The sequence below is a fragment of the Cebus imitator genome, unplaced genomic scaffold (genome assembly GCF_001604975.1).
Source record: "Cebus imitator isolate Cc_AM_T3 unplaced genomic scaffold, Cebus_imitator-1.0 Scaffold3, whole genome shotgun sequence".
NCBI classification, from domain to species: Eukaryota; Metazoa; Chordata; class Mammalia; order Primates; family Cebidae; genus Cebus; species Cebus imitator.
This window is the reverse complement of record NW_016107318.1, coordinates 12,182,812-12,207,329: the sequence shown is the minus strand read 5'-3', so window position 1 is coordinate 12,207,329 and position 24,518 is coordinate 12,182,812. Positions and strand designations below refer to the sequence as shown.

Below are 24,518 nucleotides of genomic sequence, written 5' to 3'. Positions count from 1 at the left end.
TTGGTTTCATGCACAAAAAAATTATGTTTTAAATGTTGCATAAAATTACCTTCAGGTTATTTGTATAAATATATATGAAACATAAATGAATTTCATGTTTAGACTTACATCCCATCCCCAATATATCTCATTATGTATATGCAACTATTCCAAGAAGAAAAAATGAAATCCAAAACACTTCTGGTTCCAAGTATAATGGATATTTAATCTGTATAACTGTTGAGTTAAGAGAAATGGCTTATTGTAGTAAGATACAAGAGTTGTTTAATGAAGCTGCTTCGCATATTTAAAACAAAGACAAATATAACACTGAAAAAACAGAACCTCTTTTAGTTGCTTAACCAGTGGCTACAGATTACTATTTAATATGGATTTATAGTTGTGTCAGTTAGTTTTATTTATTGTAGGCCAGAAAAACCAACTGGCCATTTTAGGTAAAGATGAACATTTATTGGAAATATAGCCAGGCTCATATAATTAATAGGAGCCTAAAGAACTTTACATGGAAAAAGGACAGGAACCAAGAGAGTTCTAAACTGCTGCTCAGAATTCACAGCACAGCGATGGTCTGGGCCACACAATGCTGATCTTCTGAAGATGGCAATTTGCAAAGACCCCCATGTAACCGTGACAGTTCAAGATTCAAATTCCTGCTGCCTCAACAATGTACAATGAGGGATGTCATGAAAAGGGAGATCAAGGTTCTAATGAAATAAGGGGAATAGGTGTCTGACAAAATAAACAAAAATAAAGCATCCTCCAATATTCTACATATTATATGCTTTCAATTTTATTCATGCTTCTTTTCATTCACTGATATTTGTAACTTAAGACATATTAGTTCAAGGCCATGTTTTTCTTAAAACTTTAAGTAAAATTATCTGAAAACAAGGACACTTATTTATTTTGTGAGAGGTCTAATGTGATCAAAGGAGCCATGGAAGAAAGATCTTAGGGTGACAAATTTTGAAATGCTATTTCATAATTGTGATCGTGGTTTTTCAAAACTTGAATGATCATTGATTATTTTATTTTTTCCTTCTACTTAAATAGGAATCTTTTGAAATGAAAAGACTGCTTGTATCACTATAATTGCTGCCTAAACAATTGTCATGATTGAGAAATATGAAATGTGTTGTTCTAGACTTAACATAGTCTAAACTTGCAAATGTTGAACAAAACATTGCCACTTGTTTAATAAAGCTGTCCCATTTTAAAATTTCATGTTAACAATAACTCCCTTAAGGGTTTGTCTTTCATAAACAGGGAATGTCCTGTAACCTTGGCTTATATCTATGGTGGGCTGTCCTTAGATCTTGGGTTTGAATAAAGGTTTTAAAAAATGACCTTTTAAAATTTCTCACTTTCTCAACAATGACTTTGTGCATGATTCTGTCCTCCAGTAGAAAACTTAGATTCACCTGACATAAGTCATATATCCACTCTTTGATTAATGTTTCCAGAAATATGAGAACCTATAACTAACAAGGTTGCATGATTTTTCCCCCAGCACCAAATATATACAATTTTTCTGAATATATAAAACTACATCCAGAATAAAACTATCTCACATATATGCATATGTGATACATAAATAATAGAAAAATTGGCTCTGTTTAATCTCTTCTAGCATCTTTTTTTCAAATCTGTTTTTTAATTGGAATTATTTTGGCATTTAAATGAACAGTTATTTATTTTAATAAATAAATAATGTAGGTGAACTCTCTAAAGTTCTAAGGAAGAGTAAGATGAAGGACAAATTAGCAAAAGCATAGTTTGAATGTAGGAAATAGTAAATTATTTTTGCTTACTCTGATTTTCCTTTTTGTTTAAAATGTCTTGTTATTTAAAATTTTATAGTATCAGCAACTCTTAATTATGTGAGTCAGTGAGAAACTGACATCTATAGTATCCAGGTCATTTTTTGAACAGTTTTATAATCTTTTACAATTTTATAATGAGTAAGATGACTTACTCATGCCATCATTTATTTCCAACCTTTACCCAAATATCAAAACTCATTAAAATCTGATTCAACAACAAATTTTCTGACTTTTACTGCCAGTTTTTGAGAAATAATATAAAAAACTCAAAATTTCAGGAAAATTTATCAATTGATTTTTTTGTTCATTCAGCAAACATTTCTTGATTACCAGTTATGTGCAGGCATTGTTCTGGGTGCCAGAGATATATTATTAAACAAGATCAACAAGTCTCTATTCTCACAAAATCTACCTTGCTGTTAAAGGAGCATGTAAATCAACAAACAATTTAAAATGAAAGTGTTAGGTGATAGCAAATGCCATTATGAAAATAAAGCAGGGGGACAGGCACAGTGGCTCCCACCTGTAATCCCAGCACTTTGGGAGGGTGAGGTTGGTAGATCACCTGAGGTCAGGAGTTCGAGACCAGCCTGGCCAACATGATGAAACCTCCTCTTTACTGAAAATACAAAAAAATTAGCTCGGCATGATGGCAGGCGCCTGTAACCCCAGCCACTTGGGAGGCTGAGGCAGGAGAATTGCTTGAACCTGGGAGGTGGAAGTTGCAGTGAGCTGAGATCAGGCCACTGCACTCCAGCCTGGGCAATGAGAGCCAAACTCCAACTCAAAAAAAAAATTTTTTAATAAAAAGAAAAAAAGAAAGAAAAAGGAAATAAAGCAGGAGAACTGTTGGGAGGCTATTTGAGGTGGAAAGTGAAGTAATTGCCTAAAAAATGGTCTTTTGTGTTGAGTTCTGAATGACAGGGAGGGGTTAACCATGCAACATCAGAGAAAGAACATTTTAGGCAAAGGGGACACCCTAAAGTAAGAAGGAGTGTGACATAGTTACAGAACAGGAAGATGAGGGTGTGTAAAGAATGAAGGAAAGAGTGGTCCAAGTTGCCACAGGAGAGGTAGGTGGGACAGGTTGCAGGAGAAAGAGTGGGGCTAAATCAGACAAGTTCAGATAAGCTAGGAATGGTCTTAAGATTTTATTCTAAGTGACACGAGGAATTCTGAGAGAAACAATGATATGAAATTACTTCTATTTTTAAAATACCTCTCTGATTGCAATGGAAATACATTGTGGCAAGTCAGGAGCAGAGACAAAGAGATTAGAGGCTATTGCAGTTGTTCAGGTGAGAGGCTGATGGCTTCAACTAGACTGATGATAGTGAAGAAAAGGAGAAGAATTTCAGACTAAGTTTTGTAGGCAAAGTTAACAAAATTTGATAATGAAATGGATTTGAGAGATAGATTAGGACCAGAAAGGAAATTTAGAAAGAGTTGCATTGATAGAAGAGGAAAAGAAACAAGGAAAGAAAGGGTTTTTTAGGTTATAGGAAAACTTATGTTGTCATGAATGCCAAGAAGAGCACAGAAAGTGTTTTTAGAAAAGATAGTATAAACTGAGAGATTGGCTAAGAGGATAAAAGAGAGACCATTGTATTTGGTAGTATGGAAGTCATCGGTGACCTTAATAAGAGTACTATAGTAAAAACATATTTGAAGTTGATATAAGAGACAATGGTGAATATAAACACCTCTATTGAAAATGTTTTGTTGTTAGGGAAAGCAGAAAAATGGGATCAGCTAGAGAAGTGCATGAAGTCGAAATACATTTTGTTTTGTTTTAAGATCAGTGACATGAAGGCACATTTGTACACGACCAGAATTAAATAAGAAGAAAGGGGGAGAAACTGGAGGCAGGAAATTGATGGAATAATTATAGGAGCAAAGACCTGAAGGCAAAAGGATACGAGTTCTTTGGAATGTGTGAAGGGGAGAAATAGACATACTTCATTCATTGTAATGAAAGAGAAAGAAGAAAATATGGGTGCAGATGATGATGGTTGGGAGGACTTGAGGGACATGATGGATGCTGAAGTTTGGTTCAAAATATAGAGGTTCCAATGTGTGAAAGAAATGTGGGAATCAGTGAGATGAAAGGATGGAAAGTGGCAATTTTACAACGTGCCGAGAGGGTGAGAGAGTGGGGTACATGAAATTTGGGATTACTGTAAAGAGGAATATCATTTATAAAAGGAATTGAGGGCCTTAAATGTATAAATTATCTGTATTTTATAAAGTTTCTTCTTAAAGTGGTGGGTAGTTGAGAAACAGATACCAAAGACAGGTTCTGCTAAAGTCTCCTACATTGGCTTATATGCCTGGAGCAAAATAAACTGAAAACACAAATGAACAGCTAAGAAGGCAGGAATTGCAACAAATGTTAATTGATCGTCTGCTCTGTGCTAAGCATTTCATATGCAATAGCTTTTCTGTCCTCAGAACAACCTGCCCAATAGGTTTTGTTATCCTTACTAAATTTAAGGACCCTAAAGCACGAGTTTAAAGAATGTACTAAAGGTTATACAACTAGAAAATAGAGCTGGACATGGTGACTTGCACTTGTTATCCCTGCTATTGGGGAGTCTGAGGCAGGAGGATCACCTGAGCCCAAGAGTTCAAGGCTGCAGTAAGCTATGATCACACCACTATACTTCAGCCTGAGAGACAGAGTGACACCCGATCTCTTTTACTTTTTCTTTTTTTTGAGGCAGAGCTTCACTCTGTCACCCAGGCTGAAGCATGGAGTGCACTGGCCCCATCTCAGCTCACTGCAACCTCCGCCTCCCAGGTTTTAAGTGATTTTCCTGCCTCAGCCTCCCAAGTAGCTGGGATTACAGGTGCATGCCACCATGCCTGGCTAATTTTTGTATTTTTAGTAGAGACAGGGTTTCATGTTTGTCAGGCTGCTCTCAAACTCCTGACCTCGTGATCCACCCGCCTCAGTCTCCCAAAGTGCTGAGATTACAGGCATGAGCCACCACACCCAGTTCAACACCTGATCTCTTAAAAAAAAGTGGCCTGGCCCAGGGCGGTGACCCTGAAGATAGATTTGAAGGACAGAGTTTGGAGAGGTTTTTAGAAGGCAAACTTTACTGAACTGGCCATCTTGATGCTGGGGGAAAGGGCAAGTGAGTCACGTGTGACTCTTGGGTTTCTTCTACAGTGTATCTGTGTAAGCCAAAAGAAGGGAGGCATAGAATCCAGGGAACAGAGCCCAGTTCAAGAAAGCAGTAAAGGAATATCTTACAAAAGCCAGGTGTGCATCACATTGAGAGAGCAGTCTTCCCATGCTGGAGCCGGCTCTAAAGGGCACAGGAGTGAATTGCTCTAGAGTAAAATGTGGACCTAGCCATTATCTGATGTGCTTTAGGTTTAGAAATATAATTGCTTGGCATTTGACAGAGCTTTTTGAGCATTTGGAGAAAATTAAGGATAAATGTATAGAAAAGCTAAAAAATGAGGCCACTTCACAAACAAAAAACTTTTATAAGTAGCATATACATAGGATGAACAAATCTAGAAATCTAATTTACAGCATGAGAACTATAGGTAATAAAACTGTACTGTATATAAAATTCATGCTAAATGAGATTTTAGCTACTCTTGCCACGGAAACAAGGAGAAGATAAGTGAGGTGATTTATGCGTTAATTTACTTCACTATAGTAGCCTTTTTACTATCTATGTGTATTCTGTAACATCATATTACATACCTTAAATATACATATACATTTATGTTTTAAAAACTTTTATGAGTAAAACAAACACAGGGTACAAATCCACATTATTAATGTCAGCATTTACTACTGATTTAACCTGAGATTTGGATGTAAGTATGCTGGGAAGATGAGGAAAAAGACTGATGGTGGCTTTTGTGGTGACAGATAATATGATTTTTCAGATATCATAATATGAAATAAATACACAATCTCTACAATTGATAGAAGGAGACAAAGAAATACATCCGTGTCTTTAGAAATGTGGAAGAAAATACAACAAGTAATAGCTAAAAGAGTTGAAAGCAACCACCTCTGGAAGAGAGATTGTGGGATGTGAAGAAGAGGAAAAAGAACTGAGATATTTTTATTTAAAAATTTTGAAGAGAAAAAGAGAATTGAGCTAAAAGAGAAAAACAAAGGATTAGGCCTTTGGTAGAGCTGACCAAATCTGACAATAAAATAGTACTTCCTTTTGAAAATGATTTATCGATGTGTCTTATGAAAGCCACAGTAATAAAAATATATGACCAGAGCACAAGCATATTATAAAACATCATTTGAATGAATTAAATGAAGTAAAAATGTAACTTCATAAGATGTGTCGATTTATGCTATTTTTTTCACTACTTCTTTTAATAGTTGTTACTTGGTTATTACATGTTTTAATAATATTCATTTCCAGATGAATTTTTAGTTTGTGACTTGACGGTTTGTTATACCCTTTAGAATTAATCCCCCATCAACTCTAAAAGGCTGATTTCATTCTAGAAGTGAGTCCAAATTTCCACATTGGTACAATGCCCTCTCTGATTTAGAACCACTTTGAGATCCAGTTCTTGACCAGCTACTCTTAGAAAGTCAGGCCATTCTCAAATTGTTACAGAAATGTAGGATTACTTCATAGAGATTATGAAGCTGATCTTGCATAGAATTGACCTCTAGTCACATGTAAAATTCATTTATGGACATTTGCTTTCAAAAATTAGCAGAGCTATATAAGGCCAGGAGTCAGGATCTACTGTAGCAAACATGTACTGCTTCTTTCTATAACGACAATTAATTAAATGATTTCTAAGAGAGAATTATGAATAGGTTACAGAATCAAATGCAAAATTCATCTGAATCGTGAAGACTAAAAATCATGTTTGCTGTATTCTGTTGTTAGAAATACTGTGGTGGAAAAGTTTAGGAGACCCTGGACTAGACTTCAGAGATAATGAGCAGTTCCCCAGATTCTGAGAAATGATGGGAAAGAAACAAAGCCAAGGATATGAATAATGTAAGCTCACCCTTATTGCCTTCTAGCTGGTATTATTTAATTTCAAAGGTCAGCTCCAAAATCCCAGAAGAGCCTCTAACTACAGAGACAAAGAGCAGCCTGAAGTGAAATGTCTTGTGTAGGGAAAACCACTAGAAACTTAGAGTTGGACAGACTTAAATTTGGATCCCAGTTTGGGGAAGGTTATCAGCCTCAGTTTCTCTCCTATGTAAAGTGGAGAATATAGCCTCTACCTTGAAAGAGTATCTAACTCATGTCTTATTTTTATCATCTACTGACCTTGTGGTAATTCTTCTTCACTGTTATATAACATAATATATATGAAATGTGAGTATGGTGTCTGCAAAACATAACCTTTCAACAAATGACAGTAATTGCTATGAGCTGCAATACAGTAAAGAATACAAAAAAGCTGGCCTCTATAAAATGAGAAATGAATAGTTGTACTTTCCAGAAAGGAAGTTATCTTCTATTCTAAATTAACAGTGTTAGAAAGTAAAACAATATTTTGCAGATACTTTTTCTTTCAAAGTGTATATGGAAATACATTTTTAATAAAATACTAGAGATATGTATCCCTTCTATGCATAGAGGCAATTTGTTGCTTCCATAATGAACCTGAAACAGCACTAAGTGAGTTAAGTCTCCACCAGGCAGAGATTAGAGGAAACACCAATATTCTGTCTCTTACTTTAAAACCATTGTACTGCTTCTTGCTTTTCTGGTAACAATGCAACCTCACTACCTTGCTATTGATTTTTCATTTTGGTGTGGGTGTGGGAGTGTGGGGGTGTGACATTTATTGCCCAGACAGTTAAGTTTCTGTTTTCTTTAAATTTTAAGTGGATGAATTAAAGATATTTCCTCTTTTTTGAGATTATTTATGGTGAATTTCCCATGGCCCTCAATGGAGTCTTTCCTGTGTGTGAGTGACCTTAAATAGGCTTTCAACCAAGACCCCCAAACAATGAAGAGCTGACTGATAAACGCTTGTAGTATGTGCTTACTCATTAACATGAATGACATTTGCTATGGTCAACACCAGTGAACACTGCCACCAGCCTACAGAGGAACTCTAACACTTGAAAGGCATGGGGCAGAGCCAGGGCCCACAGAGTCAGGGCATGGGGGATGTCAACAGCAGGAGGAACTCTCTTTAGAAGAATGAAGTCAGGGATATCAGAGTGCAGTGTTCTCAGAAAGGAGGGATGACATTGTTAAATGGAATTGGGAGGCCAAGAAAGGCAAGAACTGTATAATCTATGTGACCAGGCAATAAAGTGTCATTGTATCTTTTACAATGCCAACTTTAGGGGAGTAGGGGGAAAACTCCTTGATCTTTCTGTTCTCTCTGGGTTATCACCTTCATCTATTCTCATATTCTCAGTGCCATAGTGAAGACTCACAAATCTCCAATGCCAGCTCAGCCCAGTCTCTCAATCTTCAAACTTGTACATGCTTGCTGGACTTACTTGAATATTAACAATAAGTGTAATTTTCCCAATTGACACCTGTCCCTTGTCCTGTATTCTGTTTCAGTTGGTGACTATCCATTCAGTTCGATTACCAAGACAGTCAACTTTTACTCTTTGTATTTGTTCAGCTTCCACATCAAATCAACAGCCGAGATATTACTAACTAAATATTTCTTTAATCTATCTCACCTCTCCACTCTGTGGCTGGAGACTTTGTCAGACCTTCATCTCATGGCCAACTAATGGAATAGTCTCCTTACTGTTATCCTAAACCAGCGTTTTTTCCCCCATTTTATTCCTTACACAGCCAACAGTAGCGCATTCCAGATATAAATATGACCAGACTATAACCTAAGTTAAGGAAGTTACCTGTCTAAATTCAGGGGGGGAAAACCATGCAACATAGCACTGAATGGTGAAATGAGGCCTCTGTAGTCTGGCTTTAGCCTATTTCTGCAATCTCTTGCTGCTTCTGTTCTCTTAGAAAGTATTCCTGAAACACAAAAGTTTTTCTTGCCTGTGGGTTCATGCTGCTTCCTCTGTCTGGCATGCTACTTTGATTCATCTCAACTGTCACTTCCTCCCACGGCCTTCATCATTCACTCTCTGGCACAGTTGTTCCACTCTCCTCTGTGCCTTCATATTACCATGTATACGAGTCCAAAGTTGTACTTGCCAAACCTATGGCAATTATTCATTCTATATATATATTTATTGAATGCTGACTCTGTTCCAGGGAAACAAGGGTGAATAAGAAACACACTAATGTGTATCTGCCTCCCCTACCAGAATACTGAACTATGTCTATTTAATCTTTGTTTCCATGGGAAGTAGTATAGCATTTAGTCCAAAGCTAGCTTCTCACTAAATATTTATTATAAATACTTATAATTTTGTAACAGTGAGTTACAGAAATATATATGAAAGAGTGTATGAAAACACGGTAGAGAGACAACCAATCCTGCTTTGCCTGGGAGTCAGGGAGGTGCACCTGGTGGTAGACGTGCATTGCTGAAGATAAGACTAGAGCACAATCTACTGGGTTTTTAGATTAGAAATGGAAAGTTAAAGAACATGGGACTAGCTCAGTAATGTGGCTAAGTATGGGTGGAGTCAGAATTCAAATCCAGGTCTATCTGATTCCAAAGTTTATAATCTGCTTATTATCACTAACAGTGGAGAAAAACCTCCAGTTATACCATGAGCCATGTTCTTGCAGAGCTAGTCAGCAAAGTTAGGCCTTTTGTCCCTCACAGCTGATCAGGGCATAGAGGGGCAAAAACAAATATACACACGTATATACAGATACATACACAAACCAGCTTACGCTATCATGGAACCCTAGATTAATGCCATTCAGCCTAGTTGTTCATGTACCACATTGATCACTCTATAGACAGAGCCAGTATTTCCTTAAGTCAATTAATAAAAATTTTACCAACCACTAGTTACTAAAAAGCAACAAAGGGACCCTGCCTTCAGAGGCACATCTATGAACAAGCATGCTCATACACACATATCCCTTGTCTTTAGCATAATAGAGATATCAGGAATTTACCCCAAATACCTAGAAATAATGAAGCTGTGTTGAAATTAAGAACATTTAAAGCTATGCTTTTATTTATTTTTTATTATTCCTTAAGTTCTGGGGTACATGTGCAGATCGTGCAGGTTTGTTACATAGGTATACACATGCCATGGTGGTGGTTTGCTGCATCCATCGCCCCATTATCTACATTAGGTATTTCTCCGAATGCTATCCCTCCTCAATCCCCCCACCCCCTGCTATTCCTCCCCTAGGCCCCCACCCTCCAGGCCCCAGTGTGTGATGTTCCCCTCCCTGTGTCCAGCTTTTACATTTTTCTGTTTCATTCTGGGTGTTATTAGCTTGCTACCATCACATAAAGTACCCAAGGATATGTAAGTTAAATAACATTTTCATTTTTAAAGTTTTAATGCAAATTATTCTTGAATAGAGTAGGTATGGTTATGCCTTGTACACGCAAAGCAATAGCTGTTATTCCAATAAAGCAGATATAATCCCTTCCTTGTGAGACAATGACAAACATTAAAATAACCTTGCTCTTCCAAAGGGAAAAATGATTCAACACTTCTTTGTACAAATTGTTGTTTAAAAGATCTGTATTTTAAAAACAGCAGTGATATTTGCTGTTTTCTAGGATAAAATGCCTGGGCATTTATTGTAGTCACCAGCTTTATGAAAGAAATAAAAGAGATCTTCTCTGCAGCACATTCAGTATTGCTAAAATGTACTAGAAAGAATTATAATTGTTTCCTTTTCCTGTAGCTCCAATCTTACTTGATACTATCAGCACTTGTCCAGCATTATACCTACCCTACCAACCCAACACCATTACTACTACTAGGGACCCTAAAGTCTTGTTTGACTACAGCATCTTCTCTTCTTTGCCTGTGCACTGCTGGCACCAACTGTTAATGATTTCTCCTCTTAGCTGTGTCACTCTGCTCACTTCTACCAACAGTGCCTTAATGAAGACTCATTATTTTTCATCTGAAGGTTTTCTATTCTCCCACCTGCCTGTCTGTTCATAGCTGTTTCTTAAAAACAAAAATATGAGTAAGTCACTACCCCGTATATGAATATTTGAGGGTCAGATGTCAGTGTGGGACAGTAGCACAGAATAGTTTCTTAAAGCACACAAATCCATGTGTTTAAATTCTCTAAATCAAGGAAAAAAGTCTAGGGATATTTCTTTGGGAATAAAATGTGCTGTGCAGAGCCTTATCTCTGCTATAGTATTTATTACATTGAATCTTATTTATAACCATTAGTTGGCTGCATACATGAGGAAGGGGATTTGTTGTTTATCTTTGAATCCTGGCTCTGTGCCTGTCAGTGAGTAGATGTTCAAGAGGTGCTCACTGAACACAAGCAGTTTAGGGGGAAGGGAAATGGATAGGGGAGAAGGGAGGAGGAAAGGAAAAAGGAGAGATAAAGGGAGGGAGAAAAAAAAGGAAGGAAAGGAAAGGAAAGGTAAATGAATGTCACAATTGGAAGCTTACAATTTCACCAAGTATGTATATAAAACCATTTTTACTCTCTTTTTTACTGAGTTGGCTCTTTTCTAACAAAAAATAACTATTAACACTTGTTTTAAACTAAAGAATTTTAAAACATTTTATTACAGTATGCATGATATAATTATTTCTTTGAAACAACTTTCAAATGAACTAAATATCTTTAAAGGTATTCAAATGAAGAACTTCTAAGAAACCAGCAATTCAGTGATGCTAACTCATTAGACAATCATTTTTTTCCCTGGAGAAATCTACATGCGCCTACATATGACATCAATAACCCTCTCACCAAATATTTATGATTTAATATAAAGCTTTTCAGGAAAAGGATTTATCTTTTGAAAATTCGCACACAACTAATACTTTTTTATTTGTGGTGAAAAACTATACAGCTTATTTTATTTTTTGTAAGAAACCAAACTATGTTTGAGATATAGTCGTCTACATTTATGCCATTTTTATAATGTTTTTAATTTTCCAGGCATGAGTATGAAGATGTTAAATGCTGATCCAAATTATGATTTTTGCATTTATATGGCACTTCACTAACCACAAAGTGCTGTAACATATACCCATATTTTCTCTAAGCTCCTCTCTGTCAGTAGACGGTTATTGAGTCTCAGTCTTCTGTAATTCTCCTGGGACCTGCAACCATTGTGAGGGCTCACTGGTTCCCTTGTCTTATCCATTCTCCCCTCCCAGGAAGCCATCAACTGTTGTCAGTTCTCACCATTATCTTTCCAAAGCTCAGATCTGATAATTCAGAGGTAATAGTGTGCTCATATAGAAATGGCTTTGTGGCCAGACATGGTAATCCCAACACTTTGGGAGGCCAACACAGGTGGATCACTTGAGGTCAGGAGTTCAAGACCAGCCTGGCCAACATGACAAAACCCTATCTGTACCAAAAATATAAAAAATTAGCTGGGTATGGTGGCACGCACCTGTAATTCCCAGCTACTCAGCAGGCCGAACCTGGAAGGTGGAGATGGCAGTGAGCTGGGATCATACTACTGCTCTCCAGCCTGGGCAACAGAGTGAGACTCCATCTCAAAAAAAAAAAATGGCTTTGTACCCACACAGAACTAATTTTGAATTTTAGCCCTGGCACCTGCTAGCAATATGATCTTGTAAAAGTTACCTCCTGAGTTTTCTCATCTACAAAATAAGGATAATAATACCTTCTTTACAACATTGTTGTGAGTTGAGACAATATAGGTGCTTCAAAGTGTAGTTTAATCACTTGCACCTATGTAAAAGCCACACAAAAAATGGTGACTACCTTGCTATTATGCCACTCTCCTACATAGAATATTCATGAAAGAATAACCATTTACTGAGAAGGTACAATGTGCCAAGCATTGTGTTGCACACTTTCCATACTACAGGAACTAGAGAAACTGCACTACAGTCTTATAATCACACAACTTGGATATCCAAGTTTCAATAGGTATAAATGTACAGAATGTTACAGAAGCATGCAGGTGGAACATGTAAACCAGTCTTAATCTATGACCTGGAACTTGAACAAGGGAGAAGAGGGGAGGTGGGATAGGGTGGAGTGGAAAAGAGCTCCAGTTGGAGACTTGGCAATTGCAAAGTCAAGAAAGAACACAGCAGGTGCAGAAACACAGCTGCTGAATGTGGCTAGACATGTGGTGACGCAGGATAGCAGAGGGGAGGTATGAGAAGGGACAGGGGAAAGGGGGAATGGCAAGATGAGAAATTGGAGAGGCAAAGAGCCTTGAACACCACATTAAGGAATTTGGATTGTCCTGAAGAGAACAGACAACTACTGAAAAATTATGAGAAGATGGACCTAATCACATTTGCTTTTTTCGAAGAAATATGCCATCACTTTCTTTCAGAGTGGCCAGTAACCTAGCCCGCAGATCCATACCTGGGCTTCAGGTGGTTTGCAATTTCCCTAAAATTGGTTGCAAATATGTGTATTTCTGTGGATAGATGCATGCACGTGTGCATATGTGTGTTCTCATAAACATTTTTCTGGAGATAGCAACTGAAAGGTTAACTCATAATTGTAAAAAATGGCCGTCCAAACACTTCCAACAGGATAAAGCTCAGACCCTTATAGTCTTTTACATTCTGGCTAAAATCTTCATTTTTCATTCCTTTCCACACAGTTTAGAATACAGCCACTTGCTTTTTGTTGTTGCTGCCATTCTGAATATGCTTCTGAGCCTTTCCTTCATATATAGCCTCTTGGGCTTCTCTGTACTTTCCAATCTTCCCTACCTCCACATCCCTATCTTCTACTCAGAAAACTACCCCTCTGTCTAAACATAGTTGAAATGTTTCTTCCTTCTCCAGGCATTCTCTCGCATTTCTTTCCCATTTTTAAAGAAAAGCACAAATTGAAATCACAGAATTCTGGTGACCCGGCTAGAATGAGAGAGGGCTAGACAAATAGACCAGTAGGCTAGAAATAGAAAGTCCAGAAACTAATCCACACTTAAGTAGAAATCAGATATACAAAAAGTTTGTCTTGCAAACCAGTGGAGAAATAATAGACTTTAAAAAAATGATGCTGGAGGATGGGCGCAGTGGCTCACACCCATAATTTCAGCACTTTGGGAGGCCGAGGTGGGCAGATCACCTGAGATCAGGAGTTCAAGAACAGCCTGGCCAACATGGCGGAACCCCATCTCTCCAAAAATACAAAAAATTAGCTGGGTGTGGTGGTGAGTGCCTGTAATGCCAGCTACCTGGGAAGCTGAGGCTGGAGAATCGCTTGAACTGGAATAACTGGTCATCTACAAGGGGAAAGGAATGAATCCTTACTTCACATCATTCTCAAAAATAAATTTCAGATAGGTCATATCAAAGCATTAAAACATTTAGAAAAAAAGTAAATAATTTTACTCTCCAACTTTTGTGTATGTGCACTAGCAGATGTATATTAGATTGTTCTTAACAGCATTGCTCATGTTAGAGAAAAAATGGGAAATAACGCAAAAGCTATGAACAGTAGAATGTATAAGAAAGTTGTGTAATATGAAGCATAAAGCAGTGAAGGCGAATTAATACATTTTATACGTCAACATTGAATACTGTTAATAACAGTATCAATGAAAAAGGAAAGTTGCAGGTGGAAACATACAGTATTACTCCATCCATATAAACACACAAATCCAAACAATATATAATTTTAGGATTATTAAACCTGTTGTATAGACAGGAGTGAGGGAATTAGTAAAATCAAATTCAAGATATTGGTTGCCTCTCAGTGGAGGCAGGTAGAAGACAAAGAGATATGATTAGGAGGAGCACAGGGGAACTTTTTTGAACTGGATTGAGAAATATGGGTCTTTGTTTTATTATCATAATTTTAAAAAATACATACTTCATATACTCTTTTGTATGTGTATTTCACAAGAAGAAATTTAAGAAGACTAAAACAATAATAAATACAATTACTTGCAAAAGACACGGTTCCTCCCCTTGAGGAGCTCACAGTTTGCTGCTTGCTTCAGTTCCTGTGTCCTCCCTGCTCCACACATTGCTGTGAAACAGATTGCTTTCCTAACTGTTGTCTCCCTTCTACATTCTTTGAGTTTATTCTGCTGAACTTTTGTTTGTTTTCCTATGTTGCATGCTTAACTCATTCATCTTCAGCCTTTGTCTTTTCTAATGCAAGCATTTAAGGCTACACATTTACCACCAATTATTCTAGCTATATCATAGCATTTCTGTTATGTGATATTTTATTAATTGTTTTATAATCTCCTTTATCATTTCTTCTTTGGTGCATGAGTTATTAAATTTTAGTTTGTAAATATATATCACAATATAAACATTTTTAAAGTCACTTTTTAGTTACAAACTTATAACTTAATAGCATAACTGACCAAGAATGTGGTCTTTTTGTTATGAATTCTTTGGTGTTTGTTGAGACTTCCTTTACATCTAGTACATGATCAATTGTAAATTTTTATATGCATTTCTATAAAATAGTAGTAGTTAAGCTCAGTGTTCTATGTTTGTCCTGTGGAACAAGCTTATTAATTGTAGCCATTAGTTCTTCTAAACTTTTTAAAATTTTTGTCTGTTTTTTAGTCAATTACTGAAAAATGTGTTAAACTATCCTGCTATGATAATAGTTTTGTAATATCTCCTTGAAGATCTGTCAGATTTTCCTTTAAATATATTCATGCTATGATACTAGGTAAATTTATAATCGTTATATTTTCCTGGTGAACTGAAGTCATTATCATTATATGGTCACTCTCTCTATAGTAATATATTTTGCTTTAAATCAGTATTGCTGCATAAACTTTCTTTTAGTTAATTTTGACAGTTTTATGACTTTTCATCAAGTTTTGGGTGTACCACTGTTAAACAACATATAAATTGCTTGTTTTTAATTTTAATCCACTCTGATAGTCTGTTTCTTAATTGGAGAAATTAATCTATATTTACTGATGGCAATTATTGATGTATTTGTATTAATGTATTTCACTCTATTCTTTATTCTTATCTGTCTTGCTACTTCTGAGTCTTTTATTTTTTCCATCATATTTATTAAAGTATTTTCCCCTTCTTTATCTCTTTCGATTTATTTTGTCCCTACCAACTAGAAATCATGTACTTTATTTCCATTTTTTAATTTGTTATTCTAGAAATGGGAACATACCACTTTGACTTAACGTGAATATTTAACTTTGATCTAAAGTTAATCAGCATCTTTGCCTTCCTCCCAAACTAGAAAAATCTGACAATGTTTGTAATCCAATTATTTTTCTCCTGACATACATGCTTTTGTTGTTCAGAACTTCTGTCCTACATTGATTTTTCAATCTAACAATTATCCATTTCATTACTGTTTTATGTAGTCAATGTTTAGATGTAGCCACATATTTTTTATGCTTTTGTTTTAATTAATATTATTTCCTGCCACTCCAACCTCTCTTCTGGGTCATATATTTTTTTTCTTATTAAAAAATATCTTTTCTAATCTACAATAAGGGTCTTAATGCTTTTAGAAAACAGTTAAAATTTGAAGTAATTTTTTAAAAAGACATTAAAATATATATATATCTTTTCACAGCTGCTTGAGTAGTCTCTGGATAGTAAACTCTGTTTTGTCTGAAAAACTTATTTTTTCTCTTATTAAAATAATAACTGTAAATATAAGATTATTTACTCTCAATACTTTAGAGATTACATCTAATGAATTGCTGCTTTAATTGTTGTTATTGAGAAGACAGTCCTAATATTTGGTCTTTTGAAAATAATCTTTCTCGGAAAACATTTAAGATCTATTACCTTTGATACTCTAAAATTTCATGTTAGTCTAGATGTAGATACCTTTTTAACTTATCTTGCTTAGAATTTGTTGGGCTTGCTCAATCAGAATATGGGTACCTTCTAACAATTCTGAAATTCCTCTGCTACCTCACCCATTTTATTTTCTACATTTTCTCAGAATTCCAAAAAGACCTTCTTACCCTGTCCTCCATGTCATTTAGGCAGTCTTTTAAATCCTACTTTTATTTATTTAAACATATTAAATGAATTTATTTTACATTCTGTGTTTTATAATTCTATTATCTGCACCATCTGCAGGCTTGGTTCTTTGTTTTTCTGTAGCATCTCACTCAATTCAACTGTTTTATTATATATTTAGTGATTTTTTAAAATGACCTTATATTATTGCAATGTTATTTGTGAGGCAAAGACCTAACTTTGAAGTTGTGTTCTTTGGCAGAGATTCGTATGTGCTTCTACCTGGCACTTGGGACAATATTAACACAGGACCACTTGTAACTCTCAACTGGGTTTAAAGAAGCCCCATAGATATTGTGAATTCCAATCTCTAACACAAGAGAGGTCAGGCTTCTTGTTGGCAATTTCTAGAAGAGTTTTTTTGTCTCTTTCTCTGTCTTTTTATTATTTTTCTTTCCTTCCTTCTTTCTTTCCTTCCCTTTCTCCCTTCATTCCTTTGCTATTTCTATCTGTTCTTCATTCTTTCCCTTCCTTTCCTTCTTTTTTTCTTTTTTATCCCTCTTATATTTTTCTTCTTTCCTTTCCTCCCTGTATTAGTATGTTTTCATGCTGCTGATAAAGACATATCCAAGACTGGGCAATTTACAAAAGAAAGAGGTTTTTGGACTTACAGTTCCACGTGGCTGGGGAGGCCATACATGCATGGTGGAAGCTAAAAGGTACATCTCACATGATGGCAGACAAGAGAAGAGTTTGTGCAGGGAAACTCCCCTTTTAAAAACCATCAGATCTCATGAGACTTATTCACAATCATGTAAACAACATGGGAAAGACCATGATTCAGTTACCTCCCACTGGGCCCCTACCACAACACATGGGAACTATGGGGGCTGCAAGATGAGATTTGGGTAGGGACACAGCCAAACAATATCATTCTGCCCTGAACTCTCCCAAATTTTATGTTCTCACATTTCAAAACCAATCATGCCTTCCCAACAGTCCTCCAAAGTCTTATTTCCACATTAACTCAAAAGTCCACAGTCCAAAGTCTCATATGAGACAAGTCCCTTCCACCTATGAGCCTGTAAAATCAAAAGCAAGTTACTTTCTAGATACAACGGGCGTACAGGCATTGAGTAATTCCACCATTCCAAATGGGAGAAATTGGCCAAAACAAAGGGGCAACAGGCCCCATGCAAGTCTGAAATTTTTAAGCTCCAAAATAATCTCCTTTGACTCCATGTCTCATATCTAGATCATGCTAATGCAAGAGGTGGGCTCCAACAGACTTGGGCAGCTCTGCACCTGTGGCTGTGCAGGGTACAGCCCCCCCTCCCAGCTGCTTTCATGGGCTGACATTGAGTGTCTGCAGCTTTTTCAGGCACATAATGCAAGCTGTCAGAGGACCTACCATTCTGGAGTATGGAGGATGGTGGCCCTCTTCTCACAGCTCCACTAGGCAGTACCCCAGGAGGGACTCTGTGTGGGGGCTCTGACCCTGCATTTCCTTCTGCACTGCCCTTGCGGAGGTTCTCCATGAGGGCCTTCCCCTGCAACACACTTCTGCCTGGGCATCCAGGCATTTCCATACATCTTCTGAAATCTAGTCAGTGGTTCCCAAACCCCAATTTTGGACTTCTGTGCCCCTGCAGGCTCAACACCACATGGAAGTTGTCAAGGCTTGGGGCTTGTATGCTCTGAAGCCATGGCCCTAGCTCTGCACTGGCCCTTTTCTGTACACAGCATGGGGACCCTGGACCTGGCCCAGGGCTCCATTTTTTTCCTCTGGGCCTTTGGTGGGAGAGGCTGCCACAAAGGTCTCTGACGTGCCCTGAAGACATCTTCCCCATTGTCTTGGTGATTAATATTCAGTTCCTCATTATTTATGCAAATTTATGCAGCTAACTTGAAAGGCCTGCCCCCATGATTCAATAACCTCCCACCAGGTTCCTCCCACAACATGTGAGAATTATGGGAGCTACAGGATGAGGTTCCGGTGGGGACACAGCCAAACTGTATCACTCCCTTTCTTCATTCTTTTCCATTTCTTTCTTCTTTTCCCTCCCTCCCTCCTTCTCTCCTTTCCTTCCTCCCTCCCTCCCTCCCTTCCTTCCTTTTCTTCCTTTTCACACTTTACTCAAAGCCAAGACTGAGAAATACATGTATTCCCTGCTAAATCCCTTTGCAGACCCGGTTTTTTTCTAGTTCACTCACTGGGGGTGGTCTCTAAGCCAATCTTCCACTCTGTTCAGACTCCAAGCAGTCTTCTATCCTTCCACTTGCAATATCTTTAACTCAGGCTTAAGCCATCAGGGGCCAACAGACACTACCAGAGTGAAAGCTATATCCAGACTCATGTAAGTCTATGTGTTAATTTTCTTGTTATTCTGGAATTCAAAGAATTGCCTCAAATTATAGTCAGAGCTCATTTTATACAATAAAGCAGTGGGTGAGTGTGAGTGTGTGTAGTTTTGCTGTACCAAAAGGTCACTCTTTCAATATTTAGTTCACCATATTTCTGAAACAGAAATTGTTATCTTTTCATACCTTTATCTTTAGTGCTGAAGACAAATCATAGCATATAATAGATATTCAATAGTATATTTTAGATGCATACAGATGCTGTAGACTCAGACCATTCACTCCAAGATTCAAATCTCCTCATGTTACCAAGCAAATATCTGAAATTAGTTTGAGCTACATATTCTTTGAGTTGGGATTATCTTTAGATGTTTCAACAAAGGTATGACATTATTGCCTCTTTAGCCTTCATCTGGCTAACTTCCGGTGGCTCTCTGGTGATCCACCTTTCCTAGAGATACTTCCATAAATCAACTCAAGCACCATCAACCTTAAAATCTGGTGCAGATATCCTACCTGTGCATTTTCATTACAACTGATATTTGTCCCAACATTAATTTCAATTAAATGAATTAAAACTTAAATAAATGTCTGAATATTAAAGTACATTAATGACTGAATATGAAAATATATTAATGTCTGAATAATAAAGTTTAAAGAATCTGGGCTCAAGTGTAGTTGTTTCCCCTGTACTTAGTATAGTGTCTAGCTTGTAGCAATTATCAATAAATGGTTTTTCATGAATAAATGAATGGAATCTTTTGTAATATACATTTTTATCTCCAAATGTATTCTTATTTTCTACTTTTGAGGCTTTTTTCTTTGTATTAGCTCTCAGAGAAGACACCTAATTGCTGTGTTTCAGTTCTAAATGTTTACTTTGGAGTCAGTAATTTATATTATATACTTTTCTCAAACCAATTTCTTCAGAGTTAAATTGCTTCCATTAGCTCCAGAAAAAAAGAGCACTTTAGGACAGAAATATTTTAAGACTCAAAACAATTGTATTGTTTTTGAAATGTAAAATACCATTAGCAAATGAAAGACAGGATAACTATGCCTTCAATTCAGTTCAAGTCTTTGAAAATCATTGAGAAGTTTACCATGACCACTAGCAGTTTTACTCTAATTAAAATGGCTATCAATTTTATTTGCCAAATTATACTATATGAAGAATTATAGGTATTTTATAATCATCCCTCATTTTAATTAAAAACCTGAATCTTGAAAGACCTGTTAAAATGCCTTTTTTTGCCAATTTTTAGACATCATAGTTTATAAGAATTCACTGTTTTATATATGAAATTTAGATTCCTTTGAGACTGTTTACCTTTATCTGAAGCTTCCAATCCAGTGAACTACTACTCTCAGCTGGTATTTAGCACTCTCATTATCTGCCTTTTAATTATCTATGCATAATTTCAAAAATATTTCCTCAGTATATACTATGTACAGGACACTGTACCAGACACTTTGGTGTATAGAAAGGAGAAACATGTTAATACCAAGATTGATCTGGCATGATTCCTGCCTCCATCACCTAGAAAAGTAAAAGATAGATTATTACGTATATTATTATGTATATTATATATATTATATATATATTATTTTATGTATTATATATATTATATATAATATATATTATATAGAGAGATTTATATATATTATATATATATCATATATATGATATATATATTATATATAATATATAATATATAATATATATAATTATATATAGAGATTATTATATATATTTTATATATCTATATATATAGATATTATATAGGTGTGCCTCTGTATCTGGTACATAAATATTAATAATGGCTAACAGTTATCAAACTTTACTGTGTGACAAACACAGTCTCACATTTTCACAAGCACCGTATTTCATCAAACGTAAGGCCATTGATTATGAGACATATCAATATTGTAGTACCATTAAGGAAGAAAAAAAGACTTCTTAAAAATGATAAGTTACTCCTGACTGTAGGATGCATTCCCATCATCAAAGATGTTAATGTGTGAAAAAATATGTGACTTAGAACTGATCAATGTATTAATTCATACAATTCTCTCAACAATTCCTCAAGTTAGCTAATGTATTGTTCTCATTTTATAGGCAAGGAAACTGATGAGTTCAAAGATGTTAGGTAACTTGACCAAGATTACACAGTAGTAAATAGATGAGTGGAGATTGAACACACACCAGTCTGATTCCAAATACCATATTCTTAGCTTCTACACCAAGGAGATCATGGATTCTTTTTGTTACAGGCTGTTCAGAAGTTTCTGTGTCTTTTCTTTCTGATGTGACTTCATTTAAAGTTAAAAAAGAATACTGGAACTATTAATACTGGGACTATTAATTCTTGAACACACTCCAGAATTTAGTTGAGATGATAAGCAAATTTATATAACAAACAAATTGTGTTTTGAAAATCATTAGCATGAACATGGCTTGAAATGGTTATATAATAGTAATCAGACTAGAATTGTTAGTAAATTTTACCAAAATCAGTCCTAAGATAATTGATTTTTTAAATTTATGAATCTATAACTGACCACACTGCCTGCAGATATAGATGTAATAGTCATAACAGAATGATAGAGACTGGAATAAATATAAATTAACTTTTACCATGAGTGTAGGCATCTGTTTTCCGATTTATTTAGAAGGAAAATTAATAGTGGGAACTATCCAACAAAGTATGCATCTGAGTTCTCTTTTTAAGGTTTTATAAAACGAAACAGTAACATTTATATCTAAAATATTGACAATTAATTCTACACTATACGAAGTGTTGCAGAAAGTCTTTGTAAGGCACCAAACATGACCCAAAGTAAGAAACTGCATATTTCATGTTAAGTAACAATCAGCCCAATTCATTTTGTAAAGGCTAATGAGTTAAGAAATAACAACCATGTGCTACATTGTTTTTGCCTATAAATAATGAATTACATGTGAAAACAAATGGTAGTTAAATGTACTGTAGGCCAATTTCATAGTCATGGATACCAGACTTCATCTGTAGAAATTCAGCAAAACAGAATTAGAAATGTCAAACAGAAAAGATCTCATTAAGATAATTCTTCCAGAAATGAATCAGAAATTTCTGTCCCAGCTGTTCATATCTGGCAGGAGTCAAGATAAATTGGACAGAGAAAAACCATCTAATTTATGGTTTCTTAAAATATGATATGCAAACACCTATGTCAAAGTTTCCAGGTCACTGATGTGCTTGTTAAAAATGCAGATTGTTGACCCCCTTCCTGGACCTATTTGGGTAAAGTTGAAGAATTCATATTTTAAGGCATTTGCATCAACCAGTGAATATAAGCATGCTGGATTTCACAACTATTACTTTAACACTTGGCTCTTTTCCACCTAATACTTTGGACTGATGGCAGAAATGAACGAATTACAAGTGATTTTTTTCACCAAATATCAGAGGTTAAATATCTCATGTACCAAATATTTATGAAACAATTGGGAGAGGGGGCCCAAAAGAAATGTGAGCTCAGGTATTGCAGTTCTTGCATCTCAGATAAACAACTGTTTGATGTGATTAAATTAAAATGATACTCATGAAATCTAATGTGGTCACAGAAAAAGGAGAACTGAGGTAATCCTGGTAGCTGTCAGAATAGAAAAGAAGGGACAACTCTAGAAGTTACTTAAAAGAAAAAGCAGTCAGTGGGGATTCAGTGTCAAACTGAATGTGAGTGGTAAAAGAAGGCACAAAATATAATATCTTGGGTTTGAGTCTGGGTAGCAGAAAATAGAGGCACTAACATGGGAGTGTAATGGGAAGCCATTCAGAAACAATTGAGAAGCTGAGTATGGAAGAACGTGAGGCTTTTATAAGGAGCTCCTTTACTACTATGTATATAAAGATGATGACTTTAATTTTGTTACTCAGTTTGTGAATGAATTTAACCAAATTGAGATCTAATTAATTATTATTTTCTATTACAGCAATTGTTCAACTGTCAAGCTCTACGAAAACTAAGTATTCCTGATAATGACCTTTCAAATCTGCCAACCACTATTGCTAGTTTAGTTAATCTTAAAGAACTCGACATCAGTAAAAATGGTAAGATTCTTCTCTCATCATAAAATATCTTGAATTTTTTTTATTAAAAATGCCTTCTCTTAACAAATAAATAACTTTTTCTTTGATTTTGTTGCAACTATAGTTTACTTTTGTTGTAAAGTTAAATCCTAAATTGTAAGTCCAAGACAGAAGTCCTCTTTCTCCTCCTCTTATTAATGCACTTGACTCATTCAAGCCTTGTTTTCCTCTGCATTCAGATATGTGATCTAATATTTTCTAGAATATTTTACTGCCCTCACAAAACTGACTTCTCTCATTCCCAGAGTAAAATTTTTTTCTCAACGTGTATCAAATATTACCTGCATAAGAAGGCCTGCCTGTTCACCTGACTTGAAAATATACTCTTAATTTCTCTTACTGGACTTCAGTTTTTTCCCCTAGCACTAACAAGCTCACAATATTATGTAATTTACTTATTTCTCCTGACCAAGAATGTACGCTCCATTTTGTAACAGGAGGAATTTTTCTTTGTTTTGGTCACTGATGTATCCCAAACATCTAGAGTAATGCCTAATGAATAATAGAAATTTAGTAGTTTCTGTTATATTTCTGGACAGACTTGTATATCTGGTGTTTTTGTTGATGTTGATGCTGATGTTGATATTCAGGTTGATCATATTTTCTTTTGAGTATTTACAGGAGTGACTTAGGGCTTCAGAAAGTGTCTTGCATCCTTGTTCATTCATGAAATCTTCATTTTCTTCCAAATGAACTCAGCTCTCCCTTTTAATAGCAAGAATCAGTCAAAAACAGTTATGTCTAGGTACAATGAGGATATAAAATATGACCCCTTCCTCATTAAGGTAGTTGGTTAAACTTCCTATGTGTGCACCGTATGTGAACAAGTGGTTATTTATTTGGTTTTATTTAGCGCTGAGGAGAAAGGCAGGCAGGTAGGTATGGACAAAACAGATCCTGCCCTCATGAAGTTTACATTCTAGTGGGTTGCCCATTAAACAAGTAATTATAGATGATTAAATAAGCAATTTTGTGTAAAGATACATTCAACACAAAGGGCATGCATAGAGAAGGATGTTATCCAGTCTTTGTAGTTAGGAAAGGTTTTCCTAAGAAGTAATAAACAGATAGGACCAAAAGAAGTTAGATAAGATTGGCTTGACATCCTAGGAAATAAGGATCTATTTTGTAAAAGACCACCAGAAAAATATCTTGGTCACATGTAAATATAACTTTCCTAAGAAATTTGGT

The 24,518-nt window shown here is 35.8% G+C and overlaps 1 protein-coding gene across 11 annotated transcripts in view; it reads left to right on the top strand.

The window, feature by feature from the left end:
* Window positions 1–24,518, top strand: part of LRRC7 (leucine rich repeat containing 7) — a 579,044-nt gene that overhangs the window by 226,033 nt on the left and 328,493 nt on the right. For all 11 annotated transcript variants that reach the window (XM_037739858.1, XM_037739854.1, XM_037739849.1 and 8 more), the window contains one exon: window positions 23,171–23,288. In XM_037739858.1, the coding sequence (XP_037595786.1) occupies window positions 23,171–23,288 (118 nt within the window). The remainder of the gene's footprint in view (window positions 1–23,170; window positions 23,289–24,518) is intronic.